This window comes from Lampetra fluviatilis, chromosome 17 (assembly GCF_964198595.1).
Source record: "Lampetra fluviatilis chromosome 17, kcLamFluv1.1, whole genome shotgun sequence".
Taxonomy (NCBI): Eukaryota; Metazoa; Chordata; class Hyperoartia; order Petromyzontiformes; family Petromyzontidae; genus Lampetra; species Lampetra fluviatilis.
In genome coordinates, this window is record NC_136291.1 from 3600636 (window position 1) to 3619076 (window position 18441).

Consider the following 18441-nt stretch of genomic DNA (forward strand, 5'->3'; position numbering starts at 1 on the left):
AAATAACAGCGACAGGCCCAGCGGGATTTCGACAGGTACACATACATATCGTTTGGCGGTTTCATTTTCGTGCCACGTTATATAATTGAAAGTTAATTATCTTTTTTTCTCTATCAGCTTTTGAGGACGTGCATCATCCGTGCCCTCCTCCTCGGGGTCATTCGCTTATTAATTACTCGCCCGGAAAAGTGTGAAGAGAAGAAGCGTCACGCACGCACGCACACAACAATAACCGCCATTCGCTTCGCCCATTGAGGCTTTCATTGGTAAATAATAACCAGCTATGACATTTTTTTTATTTTACCACCGAGCTGTGTAGCTCTTTTTCAGAAGCGACCTCACCAGAAATGATAGCTCCACAAAGTGAAAATGTACGGCAGCCAAATGCTCTGAACACATGACGTTGATTCTAAATGTGGAGGGAGAAACCGGAGGACCCGGAGAAAAATCCATGCGGCCACGGGGAGAAAGACACAAATTCCAATATACAGCAGGTGTCAGTGTCGAGATCGAACCCACGACCTCCTGCATACCAGGTGAGGCAGTTAACATCTCGCCACCATGGCAGCCCTGAAATTCCTTCCTCACACCACTGCTGTCAGAAAGGGCCTCCAACAGCGAGACCTCGAAGAGAGAAACCCTCTGGAGGTAACTCTTGCGTACTGGCCAGATGCCTTGTGAGAGATGGGAGTCCCCACACTGTGCCCCACCAAACACGTGGCCTGCCGACCGACTAATTCGGCAAGTAAAAAAACACACTCGTGATCAGCCATTTTCAATCCATTGCTGAACGAAGACCTTGCCAATTCGCCACCACATCCCCTAACGATCCTTCGTCGTAACGACCCACCTCACCACCTGCGCATTACCTCATCTCTTCGCTCCCATCTCCTCGGCGGAAGCACTTTCATACTCGAAATGTACATCTTGGGCTGTAGTGTGTGTGTGTGCGCGCGCCTGCACAACCGATTAGCCAGCCACTCGCTTGCGGGATTTTGCCCCGTTGCGAGGAGGGGGGGGAAGCTGTACCGATTACAGGGGCATTGGACCACAGTAAACCCACACCGTTAGCCACCAAAACAGCACACGTAATGCCCGTTAAATTGGGATCATTTTTAAGCGCCGTGATAACTCGTGGCACGTGCCTCTGCGTAAGAGAGAGAGAGATAGGCGGAGGAGGTTTTGAGACGCAGCCTCCATCTCTGGGGCCCAGGGGATTGAGGTGGTGGTGCTGGTGGGATTAGCGGTCGTGGTGGTGGAGGAAGTGGTGGTAGCAGAGGAGGTAGTGGAGCAGAATGTGGGGTGGCGTGAGCGATGATCGAGGGGGTGGTGCTTGTGGTATGAGTGGTGGTGTAGCAGTACTACGAACCAGGCCGACTCGAGTTCAATTTGCGATCATGGCCGACATCGGTGACCATTATCTGAATCGGTCCTGGGCCTCTCCTAGGTCGACTCCGCCCCATGAATACCTGGTGCGGGGTGTAAACATCGCCACTACGAAGACAAAGGCGGCCGGGTGCGATGCTGGCAACCCACCCCCTCGTGTGCCGTGCCTACTTTCATAGCTGCTCCGCTAACAGCACTTGCCCCAGCACTCAGTGAAGGCTATACGGGGATCTTTGTATGTGTGGGTGTGTCTGCAAGCGTGGGAAGCGGTAGCCTCGTGGTTTGTGGGCTGAGCCACTAAACCCGGTGACCAGAGTTCGATTCCCGCTGACGACCGGTGGAAATATTTGATCTTGTCCTTCGCCTCCCCTAGGTCGACTTGGCCTAAAATTCAATAGCCGGTGTGGTGTGTTCAGGCTACACGGGGGGTCTTTGTCTTTGGTGGTGGAGGATGTGATGGCATTCGTGGTAGAGGAGGAGGTGGTGGTGGAGAATGTGGTGGCATTAATCATGGTGGAGAGGGGGAGGTTATTCTTAAGATATCAGTGGTGGAGGAGGAGGATGTGATGGTATTAGTGTTGGTTGGAGGTGGTGATTGGGTGGTGTATTAGTGGTGGTGGAGGAAGTGGTGGTGGTGTCTGTTACTAAATCCCCATTGCAGACGGTCGATTTTTGTATCGCCTTTCCCACCGTAAATTTAACTTAACTATTATTACATTTGTGATGGGGTAAAACATGACAGGAAATCGATGCGTCAGCCGTACGCGTGTTGCTGTGCACTCGCGCGGACACACAGTCGCCCTCCTTGTGAGGTCATAAAACAGACAAAGGTCCCCCGTGTAGCTTTCAAGCACTGTCGGGCACACAATGGGTGTGGTGTGAGCTGCCCCACGCCTGGCCACCTTTGTCTCCCCAGTGCTGTTTCCACACCTCATCAGGTACTCGGTGAAGGCTGCGTCGACCTAGGGAAGGCACACTTGCCGCTGAATATTTGCCATCGCCGGGAATCAAGACTCTCGAAACGCAGTGTTCGTAGCACGGTGTGCTAACCGTTGTGCCACCGCTCCCCACCAAGTGGTGAGCACAACACACAAAGGTAAAGGTTATCTCTATAGCCTGCACAGGCTGTTAGGGCAAGTGACGTCACCACGGCACTTGCGTCAGGCTATGTGCACTCTAAGGCCACGTAAGTGTTCGAACGCCCGCCGGCAGGAGGTCACGGGACAGACCCAGGTGCAATGGGTTGCCTGACTGAGATGACTGGCAGATGCACCCATGATGGCTGGAGCCAGAGCCATTCCACGGGAATTCTTGCTGTTTGTGGACTTTTTAAAATCCCAGCTCCCACAACTCTCCGACGTGTTTTCAGGTCGTGCCACGTGTTGCTTGTCGCGATGTCCGATGTTTCGCTGTTGGGAGCTTCGTCAGTGTTGGGTTGCCTGAGGAAGCTCTCGGCATCGTGCCGAACAGCACGCGGTACGACCCCGAAAACACATCGTTGAGCTGTACAGCAGCACGACCGCGGAAATCTAGGCAGGAGAATTTCAGGTCTCCTTTGCAAAGTAGACCCGCCGTCTGAATCGTTTCTCTCGCTTGCTCGTGATTTGTTCATTTCACTCGGAATTCGACGAACGGCGTAGAACGTCTCCCACGTGGGACTTTGACATCCGCGTGTGATCGCAGCGGCTTCCAAACTCCAATCACCGCGATCCATCTGCACGGTCACCGACCTCTTCCCCGTTCCAATGCCAGCAGAGCGTTGCCCGCCCCCCCCCCCCCCGATTGCCGAGCGTTGTTGGGACTCTCGAATTAACGCATGGGACGACGGAGCAGATCGCCCGAGCTCGCGTGCACCCGAGGTTTGGAAATCCCTCCCAGCCCACCCACCCACCCCCGTGTTGCGAAGTCGTGAACTCGCAAGCGAAGTCGTGGGCTCGCCGCGCCTCCGCGGAGCGTCAGATCCAAACGGCACCGCTGCACAGACCGCACGTCCGTCGTCGGCGTTCGTGTTGAGACCCCCCCGCGAGGTTTGTTTTTAATTCCCCGCTGCCGTCGGCCGCTCGTTCGTTCGCAAGAGGGGGGCGGCCCGGCTCCAAATTCGCCAAATTTGGGAAAAATTACACCACAAATGACTCTGAGCAATCACTGCCCCTAGCCTCCTTCCCCCCCCCCCCACGACCTCCCACCCCCTACTGGCAGCAGGGGGTGGCTTGGCGGTTGCGACATCATCACTCTCCGGGTTTGGTGCGAATAAGCCGTGCGCGTCTGTAGGAGCTCGTGGGTCCGTGCGCGATCGTCAGCCCGAGGAATCGATGGGCTTGTCAACCGATCGACGCACTCTCGCACCGCCTACTCCGTTGATGCGTCGCTCGCTCGCCACCTCTTTTCCCCTCCAGTGAGAGCCGTGAGACTAATTCACATTGCGAAGATTGGCAAACCTGAAATGTCAGATGTGGTGGGAGGTGGAGGAGGTAGCTGCGGCTGCCGCCATGATTGCGATTCGTGACCGTTTACTTATTGCCCCAACAACAACAACAACAAGTGACTCTTTTGGTTCTTTCGGTAAAGTCACATAGAAAGAAAAAGAAATTGAATAATAGCATACGACGTTTCGATTGCAACACAAGCAATCATCATGAGGTGCGAATGAATGAGAAAACAAACCGAGTAAACTTGGAAATATAATGCAATACAACACAGAGAGTCGGCTAACACAATAGTCAACACCCTAGCTGGTTGATTAACGTTCTTCCAAAGATTGCTAAATTTGAGAGAGAGACAAAACATAGACACGGAGACACATAGACAAACACATAAGCAGAGAGAGATAACACAGACACAGAGAGAGACACACACATAGGCACATAGAGAAACAACGCCTCTGTGTCGAGGCCTTAAATAGAGAGGGGGGGGGGGGTAGAGAAATTAGCGTGTCAATGACAGATTTGGAGCTTTCGTGACTGCAGGAAATATTAGAGGGACAACACGAGGACACACAGAGAGAGGGGGAAAGCAAAAAGTGATTTGGGTCACGGCGGTGTCGAACGGAATAACGCTGATTCTGCGCTACGAATAACTGCAACCAGCGCGGCAAAGTGGACGAGCAGCCACCCCGACCGAGGCACCACGGGCGTGGGGAGATGCCCTGGTCTAGCAGTGGACTTGCGCGATGGATCGGTTAGGCACCGATTCCTAAGCTGGTGGTGCGGCGCGTGCGACGAGTCGTGGTGCGCGTAAACATCGGCGTGGACTCGACGGTTGTACGCTCGTGGTTCCATTCGGCCAGTGGCACGGGCCATGCAGACGAAGGCTTGAAACATTGATTCTTGAAGCAACCTCGACCCTGAAACGTGACAAGTCGTAGAATTTGCCGAGGTCCGGGTTGAATTAGTGCAGCTACACGCAAAACCTGATTCGCGTGGGAGTGAATGGCTTCGCTCCGTTTCATGATTTATCGAGCACGATTGATTTAATTACGGCGACTGCTGATTTGATGATGATTCTCTTGGGGAACATTCGGCGATGCTGGCGATTCGCTGATGACGACGACGACGATGATGATGATGACGGCTCGGTGGAGATGATTGATTCATTAATGATTCGTTGCTTCATTTGTGATATAAATCGTGGAAGATGATTTCGGGATGGTTGATGACCGTCGTGAAGTTTTACAAATTGTTTGGCTGCCGCTGCTTGCGTTGGCAGTGGTGCAGATGCACCAACAACAACAACAAACAAAAAAACTCAACATATTTGTCAACAACGCTGTGAACCGCTTTTTGTGTTTAGTTTGTTGTCCTACCCCCGCACCTCCAATTAGCACGAAAGAAATTCAGCGTACGTACGTGTGGCCTTGAAAATCTATAACGGGCGACGTTTCGGGCAACGGCTCTTCTTCACAGCACGTGGAGAGGCCAGAGAGGTCTGTCCATGACCACTTGGCTGCGATGAAAACGCATCGGCTGCCACGTTGCGAAGTTTCGAGAACGCCCTTGCGAGCACCGTGCGTGACCTCGCCCCGAAGTCGCACGTTCGCACGCTTTAGGTAATCGCACACGGCAAACGCGTACATTGTTGGTCAATGGGCAGCCTGGTCGCCGTTCACCCGGTGGGCTCGTCAGGCGGGACAGAGGCCCAGGAAATGCCAGTGGTTTGGGCGAGGCTCTCAGAAATTATGTTTTGGAGAGTGTGCGTGTTTGTGTGTGCATGTGTGCGTGTTTGTGTGTGCGTGTTTGTGTGTGCGTGTTTGTGTGCGTGTTATAGGGAGCGGTGGTGTAGCGGTTAGCACGCTGCGTTACAAACCTGGCGACCCGGGTTCGATTCCCGCTCACGGCCAACACCAGTGACGATTAATATAAACCGGTCCTGGGCTTCCCCTAGGTCGACTCGGCCTCAAATGAGTACCTGGTGCGGTGTGTAAACATCGTCACTGGGGAGACAAAGGCAGCCGGGCGTGGTGCTGGCCACCCACCCCCTCGTGTGCAGTGCCGGTCTTCATAGGCGCTCGTTAACAACACTTGCCCCGACAGTCTGTTAAGGCTACACGGGGGATCTTTGTCTTTGTATGTGTGGGTGTGTCTGCAAGGGTGGGATGCGGTAGCCTCGTGGTTTGTGGGTTTAGCCACGAAACCCGGTGACCGCAGTTCGATTCCCGCTCATGACCGGTGGCAGTATTTGATCTCGTCCTTCGCATCCCCTAGGTCGACTTGGCCTTAAATTAAGTAACCGGTGCGGTGTGTAGACATCGGCATCGGGGAGACGAAGGTGGTCGTGCATGTTGCCAGCCAACCACCCACGCGTGTGCTTGTCTTGATGAGCAGTGCTAGCTTTCCCCATGTCTGTTCAAGGCTACGTGGGGCGGTCTGTTTCTTGGTTTGTGCCTGTGTGCGTGGGTGTGCGTGGGTGGGTGTGTGGAGCGATGTCGCGGTGATTCGCGCTATGAACCCGGCGACCTGCGTTCAAATTCTCTGCCACAGCCAACATCAGTTTCTCGAGATATCTGAACCCGTCCTGGGCTTCCCTGGGCTTGACTCTTGAGTTAAATGAGTAGCTGGTGCGGTGTGCAAACATCGCCATCTGGGTTACAAATGTTGTGGTCTGGCCTTAATAGGTGCTCGCTAACAGCACTGGTCCCCAACATCATTTTCAGGGTTCGCCTAATATATTTTCGGGGTTTATTTTTGTTTTGCACAATATGCATGCCATGTGCAGTATGTACGTTATTGAACTTCTTTTGCACCGTACGTGGCGCAACCGTGCTAATCGGAGGTGCGGGCGGGGCAGGGAAGGACAATAAACTAACAGGCACAAAAAAAATCGTAGAAGATCATTTAGGGACGGCGATGACCACAGTGATGTTTACACAAATTATTTGGGTGCTGCTGTTGCCAATGTTGTGTTGGCAGCGGTGCAGAAGCACAGACCATCAAAAAATAATTTTTAAAAAACACTTTCGTAATTAGTGCTGCACGTGGCCTGCAATGTGTGTACGTTTGCTTTTGAACTTCTTTCGCACCGCATGTAGCCCAACCGTACTCATCGGAGGTGCGGAGGGGGTGGAAAAACTAAAACACAAGCAGCTCGAAAGAAACGAGTTTGTCCATTTGTATGATGATTTAAAAGCGCTTCGCTCCAGCGGCTCCCTAATATCGGAAGAGAGACTTTCGCAAGGTCTGTTGTGAAATTATTCACATCTCTCTCTCGCACTTCTAAGTTTCGTTTGTCGGCCACCGGGTTAGCCTGGCAGTGAGCCCCGCGCAGCGAACCGGTTTTCTCGTAGGCGTAGGTCGCATCCCCACATCCGCCCCCTTGAAATTTGCCCCGACGGTAATTACGAGCGAAGTGAATGAAGTGCTGTGAAGTGGAGCTTTAAAGAATGCCCCCCCCCCGCCCCGTGCCGTCATCTCTCACGAGAGTGCACGATCGTGCGCCCGCCTAAAGCCCAGACTCGTTCGTGCGCCCGCAGAAATGCCTCGCGAAGTGGTAATTTTTTGCCCTTAAGCACATCAGCCCATCTACGTGGGTGCACGGGTATCTTTTTCATAGTCAACGCTGAAGGCCTCTGGTGTGAAAGTCCGCAAGCCGCTCCTATTGCGCGGCACAACCCTCACGCCGCCTCCTTCTCCCCGCGTCTCCCCCTGACTTTGGACGGCATCTGTAGATGTGGCCGCGTTTTAGACGAGCCAATTGCTTTGCACGTCCTCAGGGCTTTGGTCAGCGCACTGCTGCATCGAGGGCCTCGCCACGTGGTGCAAATCACGAGGGGGGTTGTTTGACCGTACTTCGGTGCGGCCCGGTGAGAGTAGGGAGCATAGATGTGGCAGCATAGAAGAACGGTACAACAATGGATTTTGCTGCAATGCCCTTGAGGCCATAAACCCATCTCTATTTTACCAGGGAAGGCCCCACTGAGCTATGTGGCTCAACGAAGTGGCTTATCACGTGCCAATGTATAGCAGCAACATACTCTAAACGCACGTTGATTCTAAATGCGGAGGGAAAACACCGGAGGACCTGGAGAAAAGTCCACGCGACCACTGGGAGAGACACAAACTCCGAATATACATGCGTCAGGGTCAGCATCGAAACAACGACCTCCTGCATACCAAGCGAGGTAATTAACATCTCGCCACCGTGGCGCCCTAGCACAGCCCCGCAGTCAACTACAACAACCAGGAGCCCACGTCAATCAGCCATCCAAGCACTTGCCAGGCTCGGTGCAGCTTAGCTTTGCTTGCGAGATCGTGACGAGACTGGGCGCATTCCGGGCGGTTTGATGATCGGCGTAAATCCAAAGTGCGTTGTTATTAATCGTCTGCCGCGCGGTTCCATAAAGGATTTCGGTCACGTACTCATTGATTGCTTCATAAATAACGATGACAAGCTGCGTAAATATCTCTTGCGCAACGCATTCCACCTCTCTCTCTCTGTCTCTCCCCCGATAGGCGCTCGCAACTGCGGTGCCAAGCGCCGAGCTGCGAGTAATGCCAGGAATGATCCTTGCAGGTTTGAACGAGAGCCGCAAAAAAATTGCAATACAAATCACGCATTTAAAACAAGACAGCGTGGTTCTTTATTAACAGCGATGGTAATGAGAATAAGAATGTAATTCACGCCGCACAGCCCAATTGCCACCTGATGTTATCCAGACAGAATCCTGCGAGATAGCATTGCACACTGGCGATCACGCGTTTTCGAACTGCGAATTGTGCGCTGCCCAACGAATCCGGCAAACCGGCGTTCGATTCCAATCGGCGGCGAGTGACAAAGAGCCTCGCGATTCCGTCTCCCTGCCGAAGTGGATGCTCCCGAATCCACGAGCCCCTCTTGCCTGGAGTTGTGCCTTGGGGGTGTCACCTCCTCGTTCGAGACCTACGCACCCGTTCGGATCTCTCGCAGAGCGGTGCGGTCCTACACGTGGCAGAGCGGCCCACGGAAGCGAACGTCGCAGGGCCACCTCCTGAGGTTTGCCCCTTCCAGTGACGTCTGGTCCGCAGAGGACGGCACGTTCCCCGACCGCTCCGAGTGACGTTCACCGCGTCGCCGTTAACCGATAAACAACTCTCGGAGATGGAACTCGTCGTGATTCAGAATCAACATCTTTTATCATGGATGTCCACTCGGAACTGGTCAGAAGGTTACAGCAACAAATGCTGCTGTGATGTCGATCCGAATTAAATGTGGATCCAAACAGGCGGCAATGAACATCCGCTCCCTGCAACCCGAGAGCTCGCTGCATTCGAGAACCCAGTGGAGTCACGGGCGACCGTCTTGAATTCGTACCCCGCATCTCGGCGTTGTGACCTCCGCGCCGTCCGGCCGCTTCGTTCCGCCCCGCGTCGTATTTGATCGGCGCTCGCGGACAGTCCCGGCCCCCCCCCGCTCCTACTGGGAAGTCCTTGGGTTGTTGTACGCTCTGACAGCTGAGAGAATGGGGACACCTGGAGGGGGGAGGGAGGTGGAGCTTTTTGTACACCATCGGGGTAATTCCATCATTTCCCCCTCCCCTCCAAGCCTTGCAATTCTACACACACTTATCTAGCACCCAGCACTGCGGATTAACTTACTCGGCGGTGGGGAGGGGTGGAAAGGATGAAAAAACCGAATTCAAATTCATCTCGGATGGCGGTGGCAGCCCATGTGTGTGGTGCATGCGTGGGATGTGTCCATGCGTGGGGTGCGTGAGTGCGTGAGTGCGTGCAGTGCGTGGGGTGCGTGAGTGCGTGGGGTGTCGTAGTGCATGGGCTGCGTGCGTGCGTGCGTGAGGGTGCGTTCGTACGTGCGTCTGGGAGCCAGGGTCCCGTCGCGTGAACGGCTCTCCCTCGGCGTTCGCGAGCCATCGGCCACCTAGGCGTGCGTGCGAACGATGCAGATCGATCAGTTAATTGAAATGACTTCGCCGCGTTCGCAATTATCGCCGCCTTGGACATGTAAGGCGCCGCGGTGGCGAGATGTTACTGCCTCGTTTGGCATACAGGAGGTCGTGGGTTCGATCACGACCCTGACGCCTGCTGTATAATTAGAGGTTGCGTGTCTCTCCCCGTGGTCGCGTGGATTTTTCTTTGGGTCGTTTTTGCCTTCAAATTTAGAATGAACATCACACGTTTAGTGTGATGTTGATTCTAAATTGCGACTGCTATACATTTCCAAGTGATAAGCCACTTCGTTGAGCTATCATTGGTGGCCAGGTCGCTTCTAAAAAAGAGCTACATAGCTCAGTGGGGTCTTACCTGTTAAAATAAAAAAATTGTTTACAGTTCGTAAATGTACATGGGCGGCCTTCTTTGTCAAGTTTCATCGCGGGATGAGTGCGGGTTTGGTGAAAGCGGGGAATGTAGACGTGGGAGCTTAGAAGTAGAGTACAATGCGGGTTGACAAGAACGGGGGGGGGGGGGCAGTGCCTGTTGATGTAGGTGCAAAGGAGACGTGTATACCAAAAACATGGAAAACGGTTGTCCGAAAGTTGCAAAGCCGGTCTCTCCATGAACACGAGTCCTGAGATTCAACGAGGCCTTCGGTCAGCACGCCTTATAAATCGCCTGTTTGTTTTGCTACCGCGCTTATTTCGATCGCTGGCATTGCAAATCCGCTGCCGGCGTGGCGAACCGTCTTGCGAGCGTTCGTCAAAAAAAAAGCCAACCCCAAAAGGCCGTTCGCCTAAAAGGACCCAAAAATTTGATGCTGTGGTGAGATATCGCACGGATATCGATTACGTGGTCACTTAGCTCCAGCGCCCTGGCTTTCTGCAGCAGCCCCCCTCCCCTCCCGCCTGCCCCCCCCCCTCACTTCCCACACCATGCCTCTCTCCCCACCGTGGACAGCACCGTGGTAACCGAGGCTGAGTTTGCGTGCAGCGCCGAGACTCGAAGACTCACAAGTCAGCGCTGTAATTGAAACGGAGGGCGCCGAGTGAGATTGATGCGCGGCAATGGCTTTGGAAAGTGGGGGGGGGGGCGCACTGTGGGCGGTGATGGTGCCGCTGAGGGATGGGATGGGCGGGAGGGTGGGTGGTGTGGGAGGGGGGGGCGCATGCGGGGGCAGTGGCCAGTGGCGAAGCCGAAGAAATAAAAAAATATCTTTGGAGGGGTCAGAAATGGTTTTGCTATCAGATCGGGGATACGTTTTCCCAAGTCTGTTTATTTCGGCTGAAAACTGCCATTCCGTGACGGAATGGTGATGCAAAATAAAATGTGTAAGTCACTTAGACATTTGGTTTTGCAATTGTGAAAGAGCTCAAAAATTATTTCGCCTGTCAAAGCATGTTTGCAGGGGTGGGGGGTGGACGGGGCGGGGGGGCGGGGACTCGTGCCCCTTCACCCCAAACCACTCGGTTAGCCCCCCCACCCCCATGTGGAGGAGTCGGTTCAGAGCATGGTGATGGAGGGGGGCCCTTGCCGAGGGGGGTTTTGGCGGAGGGGGTCCCTGGCGGTTGATAGTGTCCGTGGGGGGGGTTGGCGACACCAGGGGGGGGGGATGTGGCGGAGTGGTGACGACGGTGTCGCGGTTATTTGCGCAGATGAGCAAACGGCGCCCCCCCCCCACCCCTCCCCCTTAGTCCTCGGTCGGTCTCTCGTTGGAACCGGGCAATTCCCGAGGAGCTGGGGAAAACGCAACGCCGGCGCTACGGCAAACAAAGCCGCGGGCGCTTACGTGGCGGCGTTTACGCGTGCGTGTTGCTCGGACCTCGTCCTTGCGTTCAAACTTTAAAGGGGGGGGGGGGGGGGTGAGCCCACGACCTCCTGCATACCAGGCAAGGTAGTTAACATCTCGCCACTGTGACGCCCCCGTAAGACGATAATTCACAGAGCATCCAGCTATCTTTCTGGCTTGGCAGATGGTGATGACGGTTGCAGGGCAGAAGAGCGAACGAAAGGCGGAAAGTGACGTGGGGGGACGTTGGATGCGAAGAGGGAAGAAGCAAAGAGTGGAAGTCACGTGGAAAAAGGAAATGTGAACTGCCAACCACGTTTGGCTGAGAAGACGGAACATAAGGGACCGTAGTTGGTTTTGGCCGCGAGGGTCGGCAAAAAGCCTCCTGGATTATTCATGCGGGCAGCGCCTGACCTTTTCCGCCTCGTTCAAGTTTTGCGCGATCCAGAAATAAGGCTCGGCAAAGGTCGCACTCGCCAGCAAGGCGGACGGGATGGAGGAAACCGGACAAGCTGCGGAGACGCTCTGAAGGAGTGTTTTTTTTTATGTACGTACGTATGTCTGTTGAGCTTCTTTCGCACCGTACGTAGCCAACTGTGCTAATCGGAGTTCCAGGGAGAATGGCTCCAAACTTAACGCACAAAAAGGGATGTTAAAGAAATTAGTCAATCTAGACGATTTAAAAGTGCACAGCTCCAGTGGCTTCCTAATATCGGAAGGCAAGAGCGTTCCAGACGGCCGCAGAAGTGCATTTGAACGTGCGCGCGCGATGCATCGACCGTCTTTGTTTGATGGCCAGCCGTCGGAGGGTAGATAACGGTGTCCCGGTGGCAGTCCGCTGGCCGGCGGGTGCTCCTGCTTTTGTTCATTCGGATTTACGGGCAAGCGCTGCGACTGTCTTCGGCGCGGAGGTCACGTGCGGAGCTTACCGGATGAGCGACTGGCGCCGTCGCCAAGATGAGCCGCTGATGCTGCTGGTGCTGCGAAGGAGGAGGAGGAGTGGGAGGACCCGACAGATTCCATCGATTAATCTCCCTCGACCTCGTTGTGGAGTGGCATGTGCAAGCTTCGGCAGGGCGGCACTGTTGCATGAAAGCTCACGATGTGTGCATCATCGCACGTGTGTATACACACATATATATGTATACATGTATACACACATATATATGTATACATGTATACACATATATATGCATACATGTATACACACATATATATGTATACATGTTAAAACTAAACAAAATTGTATCGTTGCACACCAAAATATTGAGGCTCCAAAAATCCTGCTCGGCTTCCGAGGTCTGACGAGATCGGGCTCGCCCGGGGACATGGGCTCGTCACCACTCCCGTGTGCCCGTCGTTTGGCCGTGCAGGAGGCGGCGGCTAAGCCCATTTAATTTTCGTTCCGCGTAACCCCTTGCTGAAGGGAGCGCGGTCCGCTGCGTCGGATGTCCGGCGTTTTAACCGATCTGCGGAGGCCATTAGTGGGTTGGTGTACATCGGGCTGCACGTTCACGGCACAGCCGCAGAATTGGCGGCCTCGGGGGGGAGGGAGGGGGTCCGATGTTCACGGGGGGGGCGGCACACGACGTCGCTGCAATGGCCACTGCTGCCCTCTTTGTGCAGAGTTCCCTCTCTCTTTGACACCTACTGGATGAGAAAACCTGAGCTTCAGTCACCCTAAGCTGACACCAAGGGCTTAATCCCGTTTATGTATTAGAGCTTGGTTCCGATTGGATTCCAGATAACTGGCTCATAGGTGATGATGAAGAAGGCTGCTTACCATTGCTGCTTCCCATATATTGAACTGTTTCGTGTGTATATATTCGCACTGACCAGTGCGGTGAAGTATGGCGAAAAGAAACAGCAGTGACTGACATGGCGTAGGGAGGCCTTCATCGAGCAGTGGATGGAGAATGGCTGGAATTTATTTTTGATTTATAAAAAAAAAACATTGTGCATTGGTCATGAGTGGCTGATATAAATTCTGATGTTCAATGGGTGTCTACGGATTGAACATTTAAAAAATAAGTAGAAAAACCCCACTAATCTAAAGTAGCTTTTGACCTCCCAAACGTCGAAGGATTCCTTTTTTACTTTTAACTTTTTCATTTCTGAACCAAGGCCAACAAAATTTGCCGTCTGGAAGTTTGTGAAGGGTGATAAGTACAAATGTGGCTTCGGATAAAAAAAATTCCAGCATTTTCTATTTGAGATCTCCCCAAAATGGTTGGTCAAAGGTGTATTTATATAACTAGCCTTTTGCCCGTCCAAGGACGGGTGTTTTGCAGTCAATCTGAAACTTGCAATCGAAAAGCAGACCGCGACGTGATACATTGCATCCATTCGTGTGCAATTTGTATGGCCGTGTTGACACAGACTTATTTAATTTAATGGTTATAATCCCTTGTTCATCATGACGTCCTCTTTACTTCTATGTCTCAACAGCGTTACGGAGATCGCGTGACGTGAGGGTTCGGCCTTTGTCGTGAGGGTTGTAAGTTGATGTTGAAGAGGGGGGAGCAGGCGCCTCGCCCCCCCCCCATGTGGAGTGACGTCACCCGCTAATTATTATTAATGAAGGTGGGGTGTCCATTTGGGGGACGTCACCTGTTCACGATTTATTAATGAGGGGGGCTGGACAACGTGGAGTGACGTCACGCGCGTTACACACAGACTTTCTTGGGTAAAATATAGTAGTCAATTTTTGAAAACCTAAGCCTACGGAACTTTCTTTCTTGAATGCTTTGAATGGTGAAGATGAAAGCAAATGTGCAGCCCGCCGTTGCTCGCTCTTGCCGCTGCTGGCAGAAACGCCTCTGCTCGAGGGAGCTCTGGAGAGTCCATCTACGAGGGTATTTGGCCTACTCCTCCACGCTGACCACTAACGTCAAATACAATATCCGTAACTCACTTTTCAAAAATCCTTTTTGAAAGACTACGACACTGACACATTGACAGAAGGTGGGCAAGGCCCCACGATCGATTACAGAGCTGGGATACAGAAGGGAAAAAAGCCCTTTGCGGTTTGTGCAGTTAGGGCCGAGTGGAAAACCGGGGGCGGGGGGGGGAGAACCTCGTTGATAGCGGAGGCAGAACATACAATGGAACTCCGTGATTTCAATGGACGGATATTATTTGTGGTTGATTAAACGGGCTTAGAGGAAACCGCGTCTCTTCAAAGGAATAACGTGACGCTGGGAAACGTAGGCTCTGCAGGGTGCTTGGCAGCATTTCACAGGGACCGTGTCCCCGCGAAAAACATGGGGCAAGGGTCTTGGATGAGCGGGAAGGCTCTGCTGCTGGGATGATAACAGCGCGAGTGATCCTGCAGTGCCACAAATTAGGCGACCTCAAGAGTCGTGATTTTAAAATGCTCATCGTTTCATGATCCTGCTAATGATGCATGTTGTGGGGGAGGCAGGCAAGCAAGCACCTGTGTATGTAGACAGGCGAGCAGTGTAAGTTGGTAGGTATGGTACGTTTGAGCCAGGTGAGAGCCCATCGAGTGAACGCGTGTCATTGGCACAGAAGACACGGGCCTGCTGTGCACTTGTGACAGGGCGATGTCCATCCCACGCGATAACTTACCCAAGCCATCATCATCATCGCCACTATCTTTACGTATGCATGTAGCCAACCGTGCTAATCGGGGGTGCGGCGGGAGGAAAGCAAGCTGAACACAAAAAGCAGCTCTAAAGAAATTCGTTTTCAAGCGAGATGATTTAAAAGTGCACAGCTCCAGCGGCTTCATGATATCGGAAGGAAGAGCATTCCAGACGGCCGCAGAAGCGCATCTGAAAGCGCACGATGCGATGACCGTCTTTGTTCGATGGTTAGCCAGATAGCCGCTGCGATGATGATGAGAAGTTTGCGTGATGGTTTACGCTCCTTGACGAGATCAGCGAGGTGTCGTGGTTCATTTGTGGCAAGCACTTTGTGTGTAACGAGTGCGACCTGATAACGTGTCCGTTCGGCAAGCGGAAGCCAGTGCAGCTCGGCGAGCACTGGACGGACTTGGTCGCATCTTGCAGTGCGCCTCGTGACGGGCACTGCAAGATCCCACCATGTCCGTCAGATGACCGCAGAAGCGCATCTGACAGCGCGCGATGCGCGGTGACCGTATTTATACCCCCGATGCTGACCCTGCTGACCCCCCCCCCGTCCCCTCCACCTCTCCGTCCCCCCCCCCCCCGCGTGCGCGGCTGCAGTCCAGTACATGCGCGAGTTCTCCGCCTTCTTCCACAAGGCGTCGCCGCTCTCCGACGTGGACTGGGCCGACGGCGATGTACCGTCGCCCCGGCAAGCGCGCGTCGACCTCCGCCACGGCACGACGCCGGGAACGCCGCCGGGCTCACCGGGCTCGCCGGGCTCGCTTGGGGGCCAGCGCCACAACGGCGGGGAGCGGCGCGTCATCGCGCTGCGCATGTGCTACGTCGCGCGCAACCTCAGCATGTCCGACCTGGAGAACAGGTGAGGCGGAGGCACGCGGCGTTGTGTTTCGCTCGCGGAGTCGTCGATGGTCGGGCGGGCGGGGGGGGGGGGGGGGGGCGGGTGGGAGATTTTTATTTCGGGGGAGTGGGGGGGGTTGCTTCTTCCCTGGCACACGGAGCAAAACGTCGGACATCTAAACTAAACTATTTTTATCTTACCGGGTAAGGCTCCACTGGGCAATTTAGCTCTTTTTCAGAAGCGACTTGACTACCACAGATGATAGCCCAACGAAGTGGCTTGTCACGTGGAAATGTATAGTAGCCTCAAAGTACTCTCGAACCGGAGAAGACCCGGAGACAAATCCACGCGACCATGGGGTGAGAGAACACGCAAACCTCCAAATACACAGAAGCAGGCGTTAAAGGTCTGGATCGAACCCACGACCTCCTGTATACCAGGCGAGGTGGTTAAGGTCTCGCGCCCGCGCTTGGCGACGAGCGACGCGCGGCACGACCTGACGAAGCGTCGGAGGGCCGTGGTCGTACACAATGCTTGGCGGGGGAGGGGAGGGGAGGGGCCTGAAATAATTGCGTCAAGAAATTCTTACATTCGTTCAGAGAACGTTCAGAGGTCACACGAGCGGAGACGGAACAAATGTTGTCAAAGAGTAATCCATTCGTGAATTGAATCTTGACTCCCCAAGTCACGGCAATTATTTGAATTGTGGGCAGTGGGGCGATCGGTCTTTGTGCCTCACGGTGTCGTTTGCGACCGAGTGCATTCCCTTCAAAGCAAAGTCAAGTCAGAAGCAGAATATTTATTTATTTAATATACACTGCTTCCTCTGTTTGCGTGGGGCTGTGTGATACTCTTATCGAGCTCGCTGCCACAGCGGATTAGAGCTCGCGGCTCGTGATGGCAAGGCCGCAAGTTAGAGTCCCCGTTTTTCGGAAGCGCAACGACTCCATAATACAGGTTTTATTTGGCGTCTCTGAATATCACCATCCAGGGTCGATAAAATAAACGCTACCTTGTGAGAGTGGAGCGGTCCATGTGCTGCCCCCTGAACCCACAGACCTCGGTTCTAATCTAAACTGAAAACGAAACAATTGTATTATTCCAGGTAAGGCCCCACTGCGCCACGATTCTTTGTTTCAGGCGCGACCTGGCGAAATGATAGCTCAACGAGATGGCTTATCATCGTGCGGAAATGTACAGCGGCCAAGTACTCTAAACAGGTAACGTTGATTCGAAATGTGGAGGGAAAAACCGGAGGATCCGGAGAAAAATCTACGCGACCGCGGGGAGAGAGACACGTAAGCTCACAGGCGTCAGGGTCGGGATCGAACCCACGACCTCCTGTATACCAGGCGAGGTAGTTAACATCTCCTAGCCACCGTGGCGCTCATTCATCTTGAGCCCGGCGTCGCAGGCTTCATTGTCAGCTTCTTCGGTCGGCGCTTGCTTGGAATCGTACCGGATTTCCATTCTCGACAGTGGCACACACTGACCTGGTGATGTTATGGATTGTTTAGTAAATAAATAACATCAATCAGCCTTTTACACTCCTTGAAGCGCCTCTTAAGGGCGGCACAGCAGCGCAAGTGGGTGGCATGGCCTTTGAGGCTGCACGCACCTATACACACGTAACAAAGACAAAGATCCCCCGTGTGGCTTACACAGACTGTTGGGGCAAGTGCTGTGAGGTCAGAACAGCGTACGAAGGGGTAGGTGGCCAACACCACTCCCGGCCGCCTTTATCTTCCCATTGCTGATGTCTACACAACACACTGGGTGCCTAATTAAGGCCGAGTTGAGCTAGGGGGATAGTCTCAAGACCGGTTCACGTATTTGCCATCGTTATCGGTCGTGAGCGGGAATTGAACTCGGCTGGCCTGGGTTCGTAGTACGGCGCGCCAACTGCTGCACGTGCACACACGCACACACGCACACGCGCACTCGCACGTGTGCATACCCACACGTGCGCACATGCACTCACGCACACGCGTGAACACCCACGCATGCGCAAGCGCACCCACGCGTACCCACGTGCGCGCACGCACGCACTCGCGCGCACGCGGTTGAGATGGCACACTACAAAGCGTGACGCGTCGCTCGCCCGCCCGCCCGGGGGATATTATTAGCGTTCGGATACTGAAGAGCAAAGTGGGAGGGGGAGGCAGCGGTGAATCGGAGCCAACCACTAATGAAAGCCCTTTGATTGGAAAGAAAAGAATGCCGGTCGGGAGGAGAAAGAAAAAGGAAATGATGACAGTGTGAATGAAGGGGGGTGTAGCGGCAGTTCTCGTTTATGTGTGGCAGCTGAGCGAGCCCCAGATGAAATATGCGTCGCGTACAATCACCGGTTCCCTTTGCCGACAAATCGTCCGGCATGCGCCCGACCATTGTCGCATCTCGGAAGCTCAGCAGGTTCGAGCCTGGATTGCGCTTGGCCTGGCGACCTTCCCTCGT

General features: G+C 53.9%; 1 protein-coding gene across 1 annotated transcript in view; it reads left to right on the forward strand.

The window, feature by feature from the left end:
• The window catches only part of LOC144936831 (beta-1-syntrophin-like), a 41015-nt gene that overhangs the window by 11521 nt on the left and 11053 nt on the right, over positions 1-18441 (forward strand). Inside the window, exon 2 of the mRNA XM_078863995.1 lies at positions 15747-16008. Coding sequence (XP_078720121.1) covers positions 15747-16008 — 262 coding nt within the window. The remainder of the gene's footprint in view (positions 1-15746; positions 16009-18441) is intronic.